Source organism: Vipera ursinii (assembly GCF_947247035.1).
Source record: "Vipera ursinii genome assembly, chromosome: Z".
NCBI lineage: Eukaryota > Metazoa > Chordata > Lepidosauria > Squamata > Viperidae > Vipera > Vipera ursinii.
The window spans coordinates 109851704-109870940 of record NC_139517.1 but is presented as its reverse complement, the minus strand read 5'-3'; the positions used below and the strand labels follow the sequence as shown (position 1 = coordinate 109870940).

Below are 19237 nucleotides of genomic sequence, written 5' to 3'. Positions count from 1 at the left end.
TGGATTAGGCACGCAACATCAGCACCCTTCCACCCCTCCTCCAACGGATTGGCTGAATGAAACGTCAGAACAACCAAGGACGCCCTCAGACGAATCATCCAAGGCAACTGGCATCAGAGACTGGCTCAGTTCCTATTGGCCCAACATACTACACCGTGCACGGCCACAGGGAAGAGCCCAGCTGAAATGAGGTGGGGCAGACGTTTGATAACAAAATTGGACAGACTACACCCTGACAGGCTACCAGTGGAACCTGAACCGGTCACCCCGACCCGGTCTCTGAACATTGGGGACACTGTGTGGGCTAGAAATTATGGACAGGGGGACAAATGGTCACAAGGAGTAGTCATTGACAAAACTGGTCCTTTATCTTATTTAATTGAAGGGGAAGGGAATCAGCTGATCAGGAGACACATCGATCAGTTAAGGAAAAGGGCCCCTGAATGTGTACAGGCTAACAAAGAGAGGAAGATCACTACATCTGACACTGTTTGTCCCCCTGCCCGGGTTAACACAGCACCTGGGGGTGAAGGGAGGGGAATACAATTCAGGACAGTGGAAGCAAACCCCCAGAATTGTAATGCAGAGATAGAACTAGCTTCCCCAGACAGCCCACCAGGGTCCTCCAGTCAGTCCAATGAACCCCAACAACAACAACCCACTAGGGAAATACCACCAGAGCCAGTACCACACACAACAGAGTCTGAGGCATTAGCAAATGGCGGAACTGAAGACACCCCAGCAGTTAGTACGGCCAGCAGATACCCAGCCAGGAATCAGAAGCCTCCTAGCTATCTGAAAGACTATGTCAAATAGTAATTTTCATCCAGGGGGGAAGGGGTGTTGTGTCCATAGTATGGGAGTGGTTTCCCCTTCGGCGGGAAAACCTAGTGCAATCATTGGATGTTACTTCCGGCGGGAGATTCTGAGCCGGGGATTGGTTATGTTTGAAAGGAACCTAGTATATAAGGTAGGGTTCAACGGCTGCTAGCCAGTTGACCCATGTGAATTCAATAAACGTTCTCTTGTTCTACCTCGCTGTCTCCGCTCGTCATTCCGGACTTAACAAATACCTTGTTGTTTTAAGTCTTGTCTAGATTTCAATCTTCCTTCATAGTCCAGTAAGTCTTTGTATGTTACAAGTTTATCATAGTTAATTAAGTTTGGTTAAACAAAGGCTTCCCTCTTGAAATGTTCATTATTGTAGTGCACTGAATTTACTTTTAAACAATAAAGTTATGCCACTCAGGGATTTCCCATGACAAGAAATATGGGGTTTCCAAACCTTGTGTTTGGACCCTAGTTGGCTAGTCTATGGATCACACCAAATCACATTAGGTTGAGCTCCAAATGATCAAATCAGGATCCAGACAATATTCTAGATCTGTGGAGGCCTATGGCACGCATGCCACAGGTGGCACGCAGAGCCCTCTCTGTGGGCACACGCGCCATCGCCCCAGTCCTAGGCTTTCAGTTGGGTTTTATAAAACCTTTTCACTTTAGGCCGCCGCCGCTATGTGCAAAAAAAAAGGTTCAATCAATCAATTTCAACTTCTCACGGGTGGGGGGGGAAGATCTCGCAAACTTGGAATTGATTGATTGAACTTTTTAGTCCCACCCAGCCTGCCATTACCACTGCAGCCCCGCCCACCCAATGGATCACAACCACCCATTGGGCCACAACCACCAAAGGGCCACACTCACCCGCCACCTGATGATACATAAGTGGGTTTTGGGTTGCAGTTTGGGCACTCAGTCTCTAAAAGGTTCGCCATCACTGTTCTAGATACAGTACACACCTTTCTTACACTATCTGCCCTGATTCACAAAAGTGCAGTATGACTACAATAGGACATTTGCTACTAGTCCCCTTTAAATGTTGAAATTATCATTGGGGAAAGTGCCTGCAGGTCAGTCCTGACTCCTGACAACTGCATGGATAAGTCCTTGCACGTTTCTTGGCAATATTTTCAGAATTAGCTGCTTTTACCTTTGTGTTCTGGTGGCTGAGAAAGATGGCTGGCCCAAAGTTACCATCATTTGGTTTTGATTCTAAGGCAGGATTAGCACTTGCAACCTCCCAATTTCTAGCTTAGAGCCTTTAACCTAGTGGTTCTTAAACTGGTGGTAATTACCCCCAAGAGGTAATGTAGGCTTATCATGGGGTTAATGGAACAAGTTGTAATTACTTGTCTGTGAGTGTACCAACAAGCCTAAGACTACAGCTGCTGGGTATAACTACAGAAAATGGGGTAATGATGTTATTCAAGACTGGGGAAAAGGTGTAAACATGTGGTCATTAATATGTAAGCAGTTATGTTTTGATCCTGAATCACATGAGAAATTAAACACTGTAGAATAACCTAATTCTGAAAATAGCAGGAGGAAATACTTTACTGAAATGTTTGGACTAAACAGGAGGCCAATACTTTAGATTGGTTGGTGTTTAATGATTGTTTTAATGCTTTTGAGAAATTGCACACTGAAGATACCTGCCTAGAGTTTGCACTTTACAATATACATCACTGAAATATGTACTACTCAAACGATATGGAACAGATGCTTTTGCATCCCCAGAGGGACTTGTAATGTTAGGATCCTTAAGACCTGTGGTGCTTGAACCGGTACCAATAATTCAATTTTACATTATTATTGATTTTGTGCCACCGAGTATTGCTCCTAGCAACACATAAATTTTGCCTGATATGAGTTTCCTAATCTGTTCTTTCAGGTCTTCCAATGATGCACCCTGTACCTGAGTCCATTCACCTGGTTGTCCTCTTCTTCTCTTTCTTTCTATCTTTTCCAGCATTACAGCTTGGATTTCATATGGTAGTTAAATGATGGTTAGTATTAATTACATCTCAGAATGAAAATTTTGAGTATCCAGGCATGAAGAAACAATGTGTTGGGCGTTAAGAACTGTGAAATAATTTAAAATTTTAAAATGAAATTATTTCATCTGGAAATATTTTGTGTTTACCTCCTCCCCAAATAATGTTTAAAAAGGAATGGAGATTGGATTTTTCCCCCTGTGTGTCAGCATTATACAAAGTGTGAAGTTTCTGCAATTCATATTACTTAGTCTTGTCCCAGGTTTCCTGGTCAAGTCATGGAGGATGCTGGCATGCCATACAAACAGATCAGTACAATAAGTTTTTGCCTACCTGTGCTGAAAAGCACATACACTAATCATGAGAGTTATCAGGGGTGGTTAAAAAAATCAAGGTGGCAGTCAAAATTCATCAATTGAAGCTCTGCATGTTTCTGATCTTTATTGCAATAATGGTGCCCCATTAAGCTGTCCTGATTTCTTGCACCATCCATTTGATTATCTGTGGGGTCCTTGGTGCTCTCTGAGCTTGACTGTTTTCTTGCAGACATTTCATTACCCAGCTAGCACTGACATTACCTAGTTGGGTAGTGAAATGTCTACAAGAAAACAACCAAGCACAGACAGATGAAGGACACCACAGTTTAATCCATAGCTACAGATATTCTCTTGGTAATGGCTTACTTTACAGAGATCTTCAGCTGGCACTTATTTTATTAATCAGATTTATACACACACCCCCATCTCTCTCTCTATATATAAAGGATTCCAGGCAATTTACAATTAAAAATCTATAAAATCCACCTAATGGTCCACACAAAAATAAACAAAGTTAAAAAGACAGAGAAAATGCCCCCTATTCAGTTGCTGCCAATTTGGTATGTTACAATCTTTGTATACCAATGGGAAGCAATATACTGGCTAGTAGTCCAATGGGCACAGAGTAATCCACTTTGAATGACTGAAGCAAGAATTGGACACTAGCATTATACACCTCTGCTTGTGAAACGTTTTGGTTCATTAAAAACCTAAGGAGCCTGTTGAGTGGCAATAATTCACTGCCGATAGCCATGGAAAATAGCCAGTAAATCAAAGTTGCATAAATCTTAGGAAGGGCTCTGTGGAAAAGTATACCACTCCACAGATGGTAGTAAGCAAAGTAGCTATTTCAGAGGAAGTTTGAATACATTCAGAGGGGGGAAAGACAACTGACAAGATAGCTGAACTATTAGCTGTGTTAGGTATCCCTTGTTATTCGCAGCGGAGACGAGAAAGAGGGTTCCCACATGCTTGCTGGGACCACATTTAAAGAAAGCTATTCAAATAAGTATTCCATTAGCATATCTGCTCTCATTTAGTAACCTATATACATCCACGTACAGCTCCTATCATTACATAAGACAAGACAAATACAGGCAATCCTCATTGAGCGGTCATAACTGAGAACAAGTCAGTCATTAAGTGAAGCAATTTCTAAATGAAACTGAAACAGTGCATACTTTAATTTTTCTTCATTTTACAGGGCTGAATCCTGAGGTTCAGTTGGAGAAAACCACTGACTACTATTCTTCAACATGAGTTTCAGGACATGAATGTTGGGTTTGGACTATTTTATTGAAGACAATTCTAAGTATTCTCTAATTGTTCTAGTCTTGAGTTTGGCTTTCCAAGCTGACAGTTTTACCCACTTTCTTCTAAACAGCAGTTTAAAAAAACAAAAACAATTTTTATTAGTCCACACACTGCATAGGTGACACTTCATCTGCTCTTATACCTCAATCCTCTCTTTAATTTGTCCTTCCTTCCTTCCCTTCCTGTTAGCTTACAGCAGATAGTTAAGTATGTACATAGTCTCTACTGTGCCTACACTATTCTAGCACTAGAGCCTGTAAACATTCTCTCTCTCCTTTTTTCTGTGTGTGTTTGTACACTCATACTTGGAACGTAAGTTACCTTGAAATGTTTTATTTTGAATAGCAAGTATAAGTACTTAAAATAAAATTTTACCACTAATAATAATCCTGGAAGATTTATCTAGCAAAATGCCTTTCAGTCTACGTTTTGGAGGACAAAGGTTTTGTGTTCAATAGCCTGCAAGAAGGGGAGAGGGAAAAAAAAACTTAAGCTGGGATGGGGGCAGCTCTCACTCCTTTGTCCTAAAACAAGGAAAAACAGAAACTCCACCTTGAAGCTTTCATGCACTGATGCTGATCCTTTACAAGAGAATTAATCTGGACTGAATTTATTGGCTTTGGCAGCTGTAAACACTGGAATACCAAGAGCCAGCCAGCCCCAGATTCGCCACCCAGATAAGTCTGCCCAGCGCCCCAGCTACCAAAGGAGGCTGGTTATTTTCAACCTCCTTGCTCAGCTTGTAATCACTCACTGTTGTATTGAAACCAGATTTACTGGCCCTTTTGAGGAGGGGAGCTTTGTGATTTCCACAGCAGACACAGTTGGAATTTTCAGAAGAAGGTCAGCCACCCCCACCTCACCCCACAACATACACAGGATAGGGGCTTTTTAGCAGAACCAGTTAGGCAGGAGTGAAGAAGAGACAGATAATTGCTGAAGAACCTGGAATTGGAAGACACAAGTATTGTTGCTTTGGAAAGGAAAAACACAAAAATGAAAATAAGAGGTAGAATTGAGAAAGGGCCACTAAGAAGACGTGCAGTTACGCTCATTTGCAAGCAGCTCAGTAGGGGGGAAAAATGTTTTTCAAGCTCTGGAATGTAGTTTCTTTGCTGAGATACCCAGTTCCTGGATATGAAAATTCACTCATTGCATGCAATGTCTAGCACTGTTACATATCAGTTCAGCTTAACTTTGGGGAAAGTATATAAGAGAGCAATCCAATAGATTAGATCGAACTCATGATTACCTCCCATTTTATGCACTCAGTCTGTATTTAAGAAAAGTTTTGCTGTATACTGTTTTAGACCATAGGACATCTTGTTTGATCTTAGCTTTCCTATGGTAAATTTTTAAATGATTAAAAATCAGCTTCCACGCCTTCTGTGGATCTGCAGAACCCATGGATACAATTATTATCCAAACCACACAATTTGTTTTTTAAGGCCAATGAAAAGCCAGGGAAGCATATGGTATCATTTCCCACCAACCTCTTCTTCATATTGTTATGCAGTCCTTGTGCATAACAGCATAGATTTTTCAAGCTTCTTTTGATCTAAATGCAGAAACAGGCATTTAGAGATGGACCACAGCGCCTGTAAGAGATCTTTGAAGGACTCAGACAAAAATCTGATGGGAGGAATTGCCCAAGATCTGGAAATCTGTGACACTAACAATGTAAACTTCTTGGTACTGTGTTTTTTAAAATTTTCCAAAAACATTTAAAATGACTTAACGTTGCCTCTATGTACTTTGGGATTTTTAATAGGTTGATTCGTCTCATTTTTAATGTTGGTTTATGTTGATTTTACCCATGCCTCTGTATAGTACCTTTCTTTCAAATATATACTGCTCAAAAAAATAAAGGGAACACTTAAACAACACAATGTACTGTTATGAGCCTTGGTGGAGCAGTGGGCTAATGCCTCCTTAAGTAACACCAGCTGCCTGCAATTAGTGCAGGTTCCCATCCCACCAGGCTCAAGGTTGACTAATCCTTCCATGGTAGGTAAAATGAGGACCCAGATTGTTGGGGGCAATAAGCTGACTTTGTAATAATGCCGCTTGGTGTGTGTGTGAAAGCCCTAACAAGCAGGCATATACATAGAATGAAGGCTACTGCTAAGCTTGTAAGCCGCCCTGAGTCTTCGGAGAAGGGCGGGATATAAATGTAATAAAAATAAAAATAAAATAAAATATTTAATAGTAGGATGTCTTATTTTCTGTTCCCTTTATTTTTTGAGCAGTATATTTTAAGCAATACTAATAAGTAAAATAAAAATAAAAATCCACCTCCAGTTCCCAAATTTTAATTATTTGCTCCACAGCTGGCAGTTCTGCTCAGGAATTGTAGCAAACCAAAATGATGAGGGCAAAGAATGCCGCCATTACCTGTCTGGGACAGCTAGGTAAGGTATGGTATTTGGATAGTGAATATTGTCGTACACATTTGATGATTCTCTTCCCCCTCTTTCCCATGCACACTTATGGGGATGGGGAATCTGCGGGCCTCCAAGTATTGCTAAAGTGGGACTCCCAACAGCTCTAATTAGCTCAGCAAGGAAACCTCTTCAGGATTATCCATTCTCTGGCAGCTAATTCTAGAGCTTTCTCCATGTTCAAAAGATGCAAGATTGTTTGCGTTTCCAGACTATACAGTGACATGATGTTCCAAAAGGCACCTTATTTTATATTCAGTTTTCTACAGGTACTATTCCTAGTGACAAAACTGTAGAAAGAATAGCAAGATTGCAATAATCTGCCGACCTATCTAAAAGGAAAAGCCAATGAAATAAGATGGCAGGGCCTGCCCTACTCGGAGCAAAAGATTCTCCTGACTGAGGCCATGCAGCTCACATAATTTGTCCTGTTCTGCCGAAAGTAAAGTAGGCTTTGAGCCACTTCTACCTATAAACATAGTCAGACCATAAAAAGATTCTCCTGACTGAGGCCATGCAGCTCACATAATTTGTCCTGTTCTGCCGAAAGTAAAGTAGGCTTTGAGCCACTTCTACCTATAAACATAGTCAGACCATAAAACCCAGGTTGTATTGTCATAAAACCAAGCAATAAAGCTGTTCCAAGATAAAATCCGGAGCAATTCTCTCTCGTTCTGGGGGTATGAAAAATCCATGAACAACAAGCCTAATTTTCTTCCTGACTTACAGACTTTTTATATACCGTAAGTCTTGACTGATGGCTTGCAAGCCAGATCCTGCCATAGAAATGCTTTTAATAAGTGTTCTTGCATTACAGTAATTGTGTCATCTGTAGTCTGGAAAAAAGGAATCCTGCTCATCTCTCTCTGAACAATCCTTATTTCGGTTTTGGCCCATAATTCATTCAAGGAAGATTATTTTTAGTCTGGTATCATGCAGCAGCTAGGTGCATACAACCATTTTAACATAAAATGGAGTTATGCAGTTTGTGGTTTAGCATGCTATGGAAACTAGGTTATGTTATATATTTGGGTTGGTGAATAGAGCGGTTGTATCAACCTAAATTGTTTCATGGTTGTCTGTGTTAATGCATGGGGGGGGGAGAGGAGAAGTTGTATTAGCTTAGTCTTGATCTTACCACACAAGTTACTCTTTAACCATATAGTTATATGTAAACTCACACTAATCATGAGCATTTTTTCCAATATCCATTAACCTTTCCTGACAAGCATTGCTATAACTTGGATTTTTTATTTTATTTTGGAGAGTAGAATCTATCCAATTTAATCCTAGAGATGTCCTAGAAATCTTAGGAATTATATTTCTTCAACATTAGAATGTGCATTCAGTATGATGCAGAAATTGTAATATTTATCTTCCAAGCTATACGTAACGTAGTAGAATGAATTCATCCATCTTTATAGCCAGAAAATCAGTGACTGACAGAAGAAAACTCCTTAGATCATTCTAAAAAGAGGATGCACATTAATTTATGTGATCTTACCAAGTCGAATAGCTGAGTTTATCTGCCACAAACCATATCAAAGATGAGTTGAAAATCTATATGGAAACTGTACGCTCAAGTACCTGTTTCCCTAGTGCGATATTTCATCCACAATGCTACAAAATAAGTTTCAGGCAAAATATATATCTATATATTTGTGTGGTTTTTTAAAAAAATCTTTACATCAGAATGTGCATACCATTTAATAGTATAATTATTCTCCCATTTCCCTACAGCTCAGACAACGGTGGTAACAGCATGTACAAGTTCTCAAATTGGCTTTCATAATGTTAAAACAATACATCAGGTGTATTTACTCTGTGCAAATAAGATCTCTTTTGGAATCCTTCAGAAGACAAATCTGATGTTCCGTCTGCAGACGTCCTTTTTTTTCTTCTTTTGACTAATGACTGTAGGCTTCCCTGCCAACCCCATATAAAGTGCTCCTGTCCAGCAGAACCCAACAGCCTTTGAAAAAAAAATTCCTAGTAATTTAAAGGACAACACATACATATTGATATTTTAAAAAAGAAAAAAATAAGTGATCACACAAATTCCAGCTTTCCATGCCCTCCATACATGCCCCAGTGGACTAGTGAAAGTATTCTGTCATTACTGAGATCCGGCTGTCGCATCTTCTCACAGGTCATGCAACAGTTCTCAAGACCAGTGACAGGCACCATGCATTCCAAGTCTAGCTTGGCCATTTGTCCTTTTTTGGAATGATGTCCATGGAAGCTGTAGTGTAACCGTGAGAGCATCTGTTGCCGCTGGTCCTGCAGTTGTTTGTTTTCGCTTCGGAGCATACGCAATGCCAGCATGATGAGAAGCACCAAGATCAGTCCACCTGCGATGGGGACAGCAATGACAGCAGCCCTGAACCACAATTCCTTTGAGGAGGTAAGCTCCTGAACTTTAGTGAGGAGGTTTCGGCTGTTGTCATGTTGGTATCTGCTCCCTTGTCCTGCAAAGAAAGAAGGGGGGGAATTTAAAGATGGGAAATTTAAAAACTAGTAAGCCACATCGTTCAATAAATGTTCTAGAAAAAAATCCATTGTTACTCCCCATCAGTTGAAATCATAAGATATTACAGGAGATACTTGATTTATGACAGCAACGGAGCCTACTCAATGCAGCCTCAAGTTTTAAAGCAAGTCATTCCATTTTATGACCCTGTTTTTGCGGCAGTTGTTAAATGAATCACTGTGATTGTTAGACAAATGTTGTGGTCATTAAGTGAACCCATTGTTCTCTATGGGGCATTTTTGCCGAAAACCAGAAGTAATTCATTTTAAAAAAATCATAAACTGCCGTCCCATGAATAAATATGGGCCAGCTATCAAGCACTCAAAATGCAGTCACATGACCACAGGGACATAACTTTGGAATGTGTGAGTATTTTGGGGGAAGGGGGCCCATCATAACTTCCACTGGTCGTAACTCAAGGAATACCTGTAAAGATTTCCCTCTATAATTTGTGTACTAACCAAAACTTGATGAACCTAAAGCTTTATTGTACGACTCCAGAAATACTAGTGGGGGGGGGGTGTTTGCTGCATCCCAGGCTGTCCTATTTGAACAACAATGCACCCCTGTAAGCAGAATTATAGCAAATTGGAAGGAGAGGGGACTTCAGTTCCATCCTCTCCAATAAATTATAGATATACCTTACTGAAATTCAAACAAATTATGTACCTAAAACAAATGTGCTTATTAGAGATGCAACAACTAGCTGGAGCAACTTGATCTCTTCTGCACAAGCAAGAAACCCAACATAGTTTAGTGAGTCTGTACAAGTTACCGTCTCAGCCTGATTTGATTAGAATGATAAATTAAATATGTGAAATGCTTTGCAAATTAAGAATGCTTTAGATCGTATTTTAGAAGAACTTGAACATGACACTACAAAGTATTTTAGCAGTGATTCTTTAACTATAAATAATTATATACAGCATAAAAGCACAAAAGGAATTGAAAATCCCTAGAATTATTTGTTTGGAGCTTATAGTAAAGCTTTATAGTAGATTATTACATTTTATTTTCTATAAACTAGCACAAGTATAGATTTGTGTCTCTTCAAAATTAAAAGGTTCAGCATTTTCCTAATTAAATTAAGCTTTTGCTTTATCAGCCCAAAGACAACCAATTATGACTACTGGTATTAAGATTTTTTAAAACAAAAATGAGAGTTTCTATATGATTTATATAGTTCAGGACTGAAATAAAATTAAAGAAGATCTAATTGTCACAGAGAATATCTACAGTATGTGGTTCCTAAGTTGACACCAAATTGATGACAGATGATCAAAATAATAAATATATCACATAATTTAGTTAACAGGAAACAAAAAGCCTCGATTTTGCTGAACTCAGCAGCTCATGGGTACAATATTAAATTCAGTAATATCAAGAATACAGTTTCACACTCTTTTCCCAACCGGATATGTTTTAGTTTGTGATTTCCTTCATGATATAAAGTAAAACAACATAATGTAACCCATATGAAAATCCAGACATTTAGAGAACAGAATATGCAATTGAGGAAAATAATCACTAAATTTGAAACAATTAGAGGCATCCTTGAGGACTGCAGTTCAACTAATGTATTCTTCCATTTATTAAAACATTGCTTATGATGCTGGGGATACAGCATCAATTAAACGGATATCCCAGTAGCTATGAACTTCCTCAATCTGCAGAGCATCAACAGAGTTGCCCTACAAGGTCTGTTGAGTCAAAGGAATTATTTGTGTATTGTTTTCCTATCTCTGATCTGTTTCAGCACTGATTAGTACAAGGAACTGAGCTTCATCGTTATAAAAGTAAAATTTTGGTTATTTCCTTTTCATTAACCTTTACACATACTATAATTAATTTTAGTCTAATAGTTTATTTTACCCAGTCTATAATGCACCACATTGTGATGAAAGCAAGCACTCCACCCAAGACATGGATCCTCTGGCAAAATGCCAGGTGAGATACAAATAAAAAAGCAAGCTTTGTGTCTGATGCAAATGCAGATGTAAAAAATTTTTGGCAAAGGTTTTCCTGCCACATGCTTCCTTCTCCACTTTGCTTAAGCCTAAAATCATTAGTAGGCTAACAAGATCTTGTCTGCTGCCAATAAAGGATAAGAATGTGACTTACCCAATGGGTCACCTCTGGAAGTAGACAGAACATCATAGAGGCCTCTGTAATTGCACATATCCTCATGACAACACTCCAGCGTGGGTATGGCAGTGCCAGAGTGGTTTTGGGCTATGTCAACTTGACAAATATCCAGGGTGCTTGCAAAGGAGTCCAAGCAACCATGAGTCAGTGGAGAATGGCTGTTTTGTGGGTCAAGTAGTCTAGAGAAGCAAGCACTGAGCTCCGATTTGCACATATAGCCTGTTGCAACACAATGTGCAGCATCACAGTAGCATCTGATTTCACCTGTTACAAAATAAAAAGCAAAGCTCTTTAGCCAACAGGTATTTGACTTTTATAGAAGTCTTTGCCAGGGATTGAGATATTTATTGCATTCAATGCAGAAATGTTAGGGAAAGTGTACAGCAATAGAGTAGCATAATTTGATCATTATGAGCCATCAATCCTAGGACCACATGGATAATAGCAATCTATCCCTAACCAGTTGTTTTAAGTGTCCCAAGGTGAAAGTAGCATAACTGTTCTCTTTGAAACACTTCTGGGTCAATTTATACCAGCATGGTACTTTCTTGGTCAACAAAATTAATGGTTCTGAGAGTTGTAATCCCAGAGCAACTAAAGGGGAAGACTTGTGTGGTTTGAGCAGGATGTTAGAACTTCAAGATACTATAATTAGATTTCAGTTTTTCCACCGTAAAATAAGCCATCTATTATTGGCATACCAGCATGAATTAATGATGGTCAACAATTAGACCATCTGCTAATGGCTGCCAAGTATTTGAGGCATTCTTATGGAGCTCCATGGAAAACAGACTGATACTAATGTGAAATAACATACAAATACTAGGCAAAGTATAAAGAAGCTGATATATCAATAATATTTGCTGTTTCCAAACAACAGAATCTGTGACATACAGATAAACCACCCAATGGGACAAAGAACTTGACACAAATAGTGCTTGAATAATGAGGGGCTTTAAGAAAAGAATTTAAGGGTTTCTAATAACACTACAAACATACACATATACTCCAGCTGTTGAACACCAGTAGCAGCTTAAGCTCTCACAGCAATTACATATAGAGACCAAGTTACTTATAGTATGTCTTACAAAACAGATTCTCCACGTCAAAAAATCTGTTAAGCAGGCCATTTATTAACACTCAGTATTTCTGTCTGAGCATAGGATTGCATTCCGACTGCTATTATTTCTGCCGCTTTGCTATATATGGCAGATGTTCCATAGCATCCAGCATAGCATCCACTTATTTGAATTAGCTGGTCTGGCCTGATGGGGGAATATGGGTTTTTAAATTGGTGTTTTTTAGTACTTTATTATTGTTGTTTTTTAACTGGGCACTGGTTTAATTTCCTTTTAACTTTTGTATCGTTATTTATATATGCCCTGTGAACCGCCCTGAGTCCCTAGGGAGAAGGGCGGTATAGAAATCAAATAAAACTAAACTAAACTAATAAACTAATTAATTCTAAGATCCATTAGATTAATTTCAAATATGACAACATTTTATTACTGAAGGCACCAGGCTAGGAGACCGTACTCCTGTCTTAAGCATAAAAGCCATTTTGGGCCAGTCACTTTCTCTTTACCCATCCCATATCACAGGGTGGTTGTTGTTGTTGAAAAAACAGGAAAAGGAAGAATATTAGTTTTAGTTATGTTCTCCACCTTGAGTTATTTATAAAAATAACAAAGGTGGGATTAAAAAATTACATACACACAATGGACACTGCATTCCTCACAACTATATGACAAATGAAAAAATACTAAAATAGAGACAAAGCCTACAATCATCTTTCTGAACTTAATTGAGAACTTTGCCCCTAAGGAGAAATTCATCCATGAGACAAAAAGAGAAGCATTAGATTCAGCAGAGAATCTTGTTTTAAAGAGGATTTTCTCATGTAGAAGTGCTTTTTACAACATTTTAAAACAGGAAATTTTGTTTACAAGTGTAGTTTCCACTTGCCAAAATCAACTTCCTTCAATGGAAGGAAGGATGCAATGGTAAAATTAAACTTTCCTCTACCGCCACCAGCTCCTCATTCACTCAACCCATCATGTGGTCAAAAAAGGTAAACACTTAACCTGAAAAACCTCTGCTCTTGGACTAAAAGAAAAACGCACAGGAAACCACAAAGATTTCTAAAGGAAGTTAAAAAAGAAGTTTCCTTCATAAAAACATCTTCGTTTCATAGTCTTTAAAAATGAGGTTCATTCTATTACACACAGAAACGTTTCGCTTTTTAAAATGTATTAGCTTAAATCTGAAAAATGTATGAAAGGAAGTTGGAAGAAAACTGGTTTATTCTCAACTTTGAGAAATTATCGTTATAGAAAGAACTATATGTTTTTCTTAACCTTTAAAATCAACCATAAAGACATCCAATACATTTTATTAAAAAAAAGTTTAGAATTCTATTTTCCAAAGTAATTTGGAGATTACAATGCACACATCCATGCACATCTTACTAGAGAGAGAGAAAAAATACTTCAGCAGACCTATTCTTTTAGGATTAGATGTGATATCAAATCCACTGAGTTTTAAGCATTGTGTACACTTGTGTGTATCACGCTCCAGAGTCTCTGCCTATTGAATTTATGAAGTTCAAAAACAACTAGCATTTGGAGAGCTATTTTGACAGAAAACATTTCACCTCTCCTTTGCCTGGAAATGTTCATTTGGTAAGCAAAACAAACATTAAGGTTCTTCACTCAAATGGATAAATGTGACAAGAAAAAAAAATAGAAAAATGAAAATGGAAGGTTGTATACAACATGGGTGATAGTTAAAATTATCAGATTTTGTTAGTGATGTTCTGAGGCTGAAGTCCAATTTTCCTAAACTTACCTTGATCTTTCTTTCTCTCAAAGTTTTGTTATCCCAATTTTGCATTCCCACTTTTTAAAAGGTCATTGAAGCAAATGTTATCTAACAAGACAACTGAACATCTTTCACTGACAATTCATGAATATAAAAACACTTGAGAAATTATACAAGAGCCCTCTTCCACAAGCTGTCTCAGAAAGTAACATGCAGACCCCTGTTCCTGTTTTAACAGCTTTTATGACCTTGTTTGAAAATCTTATCTGTTCTCTTGATCCAAAATTGGCTCTTAAACAAAACCTGATAGGGCAGTCATCAAGTTATTACAGTTTCGTTTTAATTAGACTCATGCTTTCACATTTTTTAAAAACCTTAAAACCTTTCCAATAGAAAAGAGCAGAGTTTTGTAATATTGTAATTTTATTTTTATTTTTTATTTTTTTTTTGGGGGGGTAGTTATTTCTATCAATTCATAAAAATACTTTCTGAAATATGCAAAAGGCCAGAAAGGGTATTTGATATTTTCAAAGTGAACAATGCCTTTCTGTTCACCTCGTCTTTCTTGTTACTGTATGTAGTTATTAAAGAAAAATGTCTGCTTTTAGTCAAGGTGGCTTCAGGAGAGACTGCAGACTTCTCTTAAAAGCGTTTGAAGTCGACAGCAGCCAGAAGTCTGTGATCCCCTAATTATATCATTATCAGGCACATAGTTTCAGTATCTGCAACTGTACATTATTCCCAGTCACTCCATTCTTAGTCTCTCTTTGATGGGGCCAGAAAACTTCCCTCTGCTGGCTTCAAGGGCTGTTATTTGGGGTTAATTACACCCTTCTTTCCAAAATAAATAAATACTATAGCACATCAACCCTGTGCTTGCTTATCCTTTAACCTCCTCTCCATGAAACATGGCAATTATGGGAAACGTCAACTTTCCCATTCTCCTCTCCCCAGCTTGAACAGTACCTTTTATTTCTAAAAAGGGAGGGAGGAAAAAAAAAAACATTTTGTGCTGACTGTAGTAGGAACACCCCAAAAGTCTGAACTTTTGCGATTGTCTAAGAAACAATTTGCCCTTAAATGCTACCAGCATCACAAAATCGCTGAGTGGTGTGCAGTTAATTTGTTTCAAGTTAAGCCTGTGGCTAGCCAACATCAAGGAAACCGGTAAGGGATGGTAGTCTGGAAAAGGCTGGATCTGCACATTGTACTGCTTTGTGGTTGTGCCATAAACAACCATTTATGGCATAAATCCTTGGCAGGCAGGTTTTCCCCTAAGCCAAAAGCAAAGCAAATTATGTCTGACTACAAGCCTGGATCTAGGTGGTTTTTAGATGGATCTGCCCTTGGCGCCCCCCACTCTTCCAGAGAAGCCTGAAACAGAAGAGTGCAGGATCGGGCCTTCTCCCCAGCTCCTCCTCAACGGCAGGAATCTCTTGCTCTGCTTGCTTTGGGAGGTGAAAATGGGACTCGCGTCTCAGCTCCAAAGAGCTACTAAAAAAGTTCCAAAGCGCACCAAAGATGGCCTAAGCAAAACATTTTGACAACCGCTTGCCCCGAAGGTTGTTTCGCATCAATGAAGCCGGGGGCGAGGAGGGAGGAAGCCACGCGGGAGGCGGAGAGGGAGCGCAGGAAATCCAAGCCTCGCCACCACTTCCAAGAACAGGCGAGCTTGTTCTGGCCTGCGCGCCTCGGCCCGAGAAGAAACCCGACACCCGCACAAAGCCTTGGCAGCGCTCTTCAAAGGCCGCGCTGGGCCCAGCACATGCAACTCGCCAGCCGGGGAGGGAGAGGCCGGCCAAGGGGAGAGGAACAGCCCCGGGGAAGTGGCGAGGTTGGACGGCTGGCGGGGTGCTACTGGGCTTACCCGCTGCGAAAGCGGCCTACACTGGCAACCCCGCCTGGACCGGTAGGAGCCACTGAAGGGCGGCAACGCACTGAGCAGTCCCTTTCGTAAGACCCTTCTCCAGAGCGACCTCTCGCCCTCAACGTTTGTGGCTTGCGAAGGGGAGAGGCGGGAGGCCGGCTCCTCCGGATCTTCCCTGCCTCGGATCTTTTCAAGTCGCCGCACTGCTCCGCCCGCCACTTAGCAGGACTTCTCGCCAGGGAGCGCGGCTGGGTTCGCCGGGTCCCGCTAGACAAGGCGGCAGTTCTGCAGGCTTGGAGGATCCCGTGGCGCTACACGGTTGCGGGCTTCTTCGCATGCATCCTCGAGAACAAGTCCTGTTGCGCGCCCAGAAGTGGAAGTTAAGGCCGCAGCCTTGTAAGCTCTTAGCTGGCATTAGAAGTCCCCCAAGGTTGGACAGGACTACACAGGAGGCAAGACCTTCCCGCACTTAAATTACAACCCAGAACCGGAGATGCGGGTGGAGCCTGATTTCAGATCTCCAGGACTCCTCTCCCTCCGCCCTACATATCAGCGTGGCCAGTTTCTCGGGGACGCCTCTTTGATCGTACTCAAAATGCCCGCCACCTCCCCAGTCAACTCCCAATGATCTTCCCAGTCGCTTTTTGAAGTTCTTCTGTGGAAGCGACCGTCGGGCAAGCGCATCCTAAGCCTTCGCTGTCCATTTCCTTCTCTCTCCAGGGGTTGCCCTACGTCCGAGCGCCTTTTTCAGAATTGCCGCTTTAGAGAGAAAGTACCTGTCATGTGGGCGCGTGCAGAGCGCTTGAAAACCCCCAGTGTTGGGCAGGTTCGTCGGACGAAGGCACCGCCACTGCTTTGGCACGCAGGACCCCGGTTACCTTCACTCATCACAATTAGTCCAATTCTCAGGATTCGCACCGCGCACCAAACTAAATACGAACCATACCGACTGCGTTCCCACCATGCGCTGAACGATGAAAAACCGTAAGTTTAAAAACACGTTGGGCATGGTGGGAAATGCAGACTCCACTCTGGACCGCGATTCACCCGCTGGTCGGCGAGCTACGCACGGCCCCTAAAGACCGAGCGGTACATCGACCCTCAGCCACCCACTTCTCTCGTCAGCACCCGCTCCGCAAGCGCGTTTCTTTCCCCCTGTTCTTTTCGCTCCAAGAACGACCCCGCCACGAACCCTCCACGCTCCGAACCTTGACCCAGACTAGGAAAAAGAGGCACCTCCACCCCCGCGCGATCGGGGGAGGTTCCCTTGTACGCCTCGTCCTTCCGAAGTACCCCGGCGCTGGAGCTCACCTTTGGTCAATAGGATGGCCATGGCGCACAGCTCCAGTTGTAGCCAGATGAAGAAGAAACTGGAGTGACGCTCCATTGAAGACCCTTCTGTCTGGCTTTTTTTTTTTTTGCCGCCGGACGTACCGAGATCGCTTCACCTTGCGACACCGCAAGGAAGGGCTCCGATCGGACAACGCATCGACCCTTCCTAAGAACGAACCGCCTTCTCGCGTCGGCCGTCCTGCAGTCCTAGATCCCAGCAGGGCCCGATGGACCCTGGTAATGCCGGACTGGCGAGGAAGCCCCTTCAGCTGCAACCACACCGGGCGCGCGGAGAACCGATCCTCCGGCCGCTGCAGCGCTCTGTCCCGCGCAGACCTTGTAACTCGCCACTTTCCTAAAGCCAGCGCGCAGGGTAGACAGTACGGCGTCCACACTCCCCTTTACGCCCGGTTCTTGCTCTGTAAATAATGCGGCCGCCCCGCTGCCTGACCCCACCTCGGTCCGCCCTCGCCCCGCCCACAGCCATTGTCGTAGGCGGGGCCGCGGTGGCGCTCAAACTAGGGGAGCTTGGCGATCGAAGGGTTTAAAGGCTGATTCTGGAAGAAGGACCGTTCTTACTCGCTTTCTTCTGGGTTTTTAGGGTCGGAATTAGCCGTGCAATTTCAACGAACGGTTCGCATTCTGGGAAATGCACGCTGTGTCCTTTTTTTTTGGTTTGCATTGTTCTTAACTTGGGGGGGGGGGTCAGAATCCCCCTGCGCGCCAAGTTCTGTGCCAGGAATGCCTGCTTCCGACGAAATAAAGCTCGCGGATAGGTTGCTCCTAGGTTTTTATGGCCTAGAAACCCATAAAATGAAATGAGAGATCACAAGACGGGGGGCGGCTATGTGGCCAAGAGAACTAAAGGGGAGAGGGAGGTGGGATGAAGAAGTGGTTTGGCGGGGAGCAGCCACTTTGAGAAGTTCAACCGATGCCTTCCCTTCCCAGGAAAGGCGACAGGAGCTTCCCCTCCGTGCGTCCTTCGCTTAAGGATCAATAAAGCCTCGTCAGACGGACTGTTTGACCAGCAGGAGCCTGACCACTCCTTCGGATATAGCTGCTCAGGGAGTAGCCGACAGAAGACAGTTACTGAAAATTAGCAAATGCAAGAGCAGCAGGCGCCAGTAGGGCGACGCAGACAGAGACTGACGCTCAATTATACCTCCAACAGCCCCAGCAAACACGCAGCCTGGGCCTGATCAATATCAGCCCCAAAGCGATCTTCTTACTGAGTTGCTAATTCATGTATTAGAGAACTCTCATGAAAAAGGCAGGCGGGATTTTCGGTCTTTCTTTGTGCAATTGTTTCTCTAACAATTTTGGATTTGCGATGTTGCAGTGTCCACCCCTAATTGTGCATAGGCAGGTAAATGTAGGCAAGCACATCTACTTCTGATTTTTAAAAAATGAAACAAAATTCTGTATCTCTTTATTGCGCTTATCTTTATGTTTTATTGAGTTAATTGCAATTTCTTTGATTATTGTGAACTGGACAGAATCATTTGGTCAGCATATAAATTTAAATGATTATTATTACGTCTGTTGCAATTCTCAAATTTCCCTGAGTTTTATTCCAGAAATGTATTTACCGAGTGTTGGGAATCTCGCTGGGGTACTGTGTGATAGTTATATTTATA

The 19237-nt window shown here is 41.6% G+C and overlaps 1 protein-coding gene across 1 annotated transcript; it reads right to left on the bottom strand.

Annotated features, from left to right (window-relative positions):
• Window positions 1-8578: 8578 nt before the first annotated feature.
• BAMBI (BMP and activin membrane bound inhibitor) lies at window positions 8579-18004 on the bottom strand. Its single transcript, XM_083378447.1, has 3 exons — window positions 17580-18004; window positions 11558-11845; window positions 8579-9374 (listed from the first exon to the last, which is right to left on the bottom strand). The coding sequence occupies exons 1-3, from the start codon at window positions 17653-17655 to the stop codon at window positions 8956-8958; spliced, it is 783 nt and encodes a 260-aa protein (XP_083234573.1). The 5' UTR covers window positions 17656-18004; the 3' UTR covers window positions 8579-8955.
• Window positions 18005-19237: the final 1233 nt, after the last annotated feature.

Bases quoted from the DNA above. Each gene is read 5' to 3' on its own strand.
- BAMBI (XM_083378447.1), bottom strand. From the start codon at position 17,655: ATGGAGCGTCACTCCAGTTTCTTCTTCATCTGGCTACAACTGGAGCTG. The intron at 11,846-17,579 runs GTGAGCTCCAGC...ATTTTGTAACAG, and splicing joins GGCCATCCTATTGACCAAAG to GTGAAATCAGATGCTACTGT. The intron at 9,375-11,557 runs GTAAGTCACATT...CTTTCTTTGCAG, and splicing joins TTCCAGAGGTGACCCATTGG to GACAAGGGAGCAGATACCAA.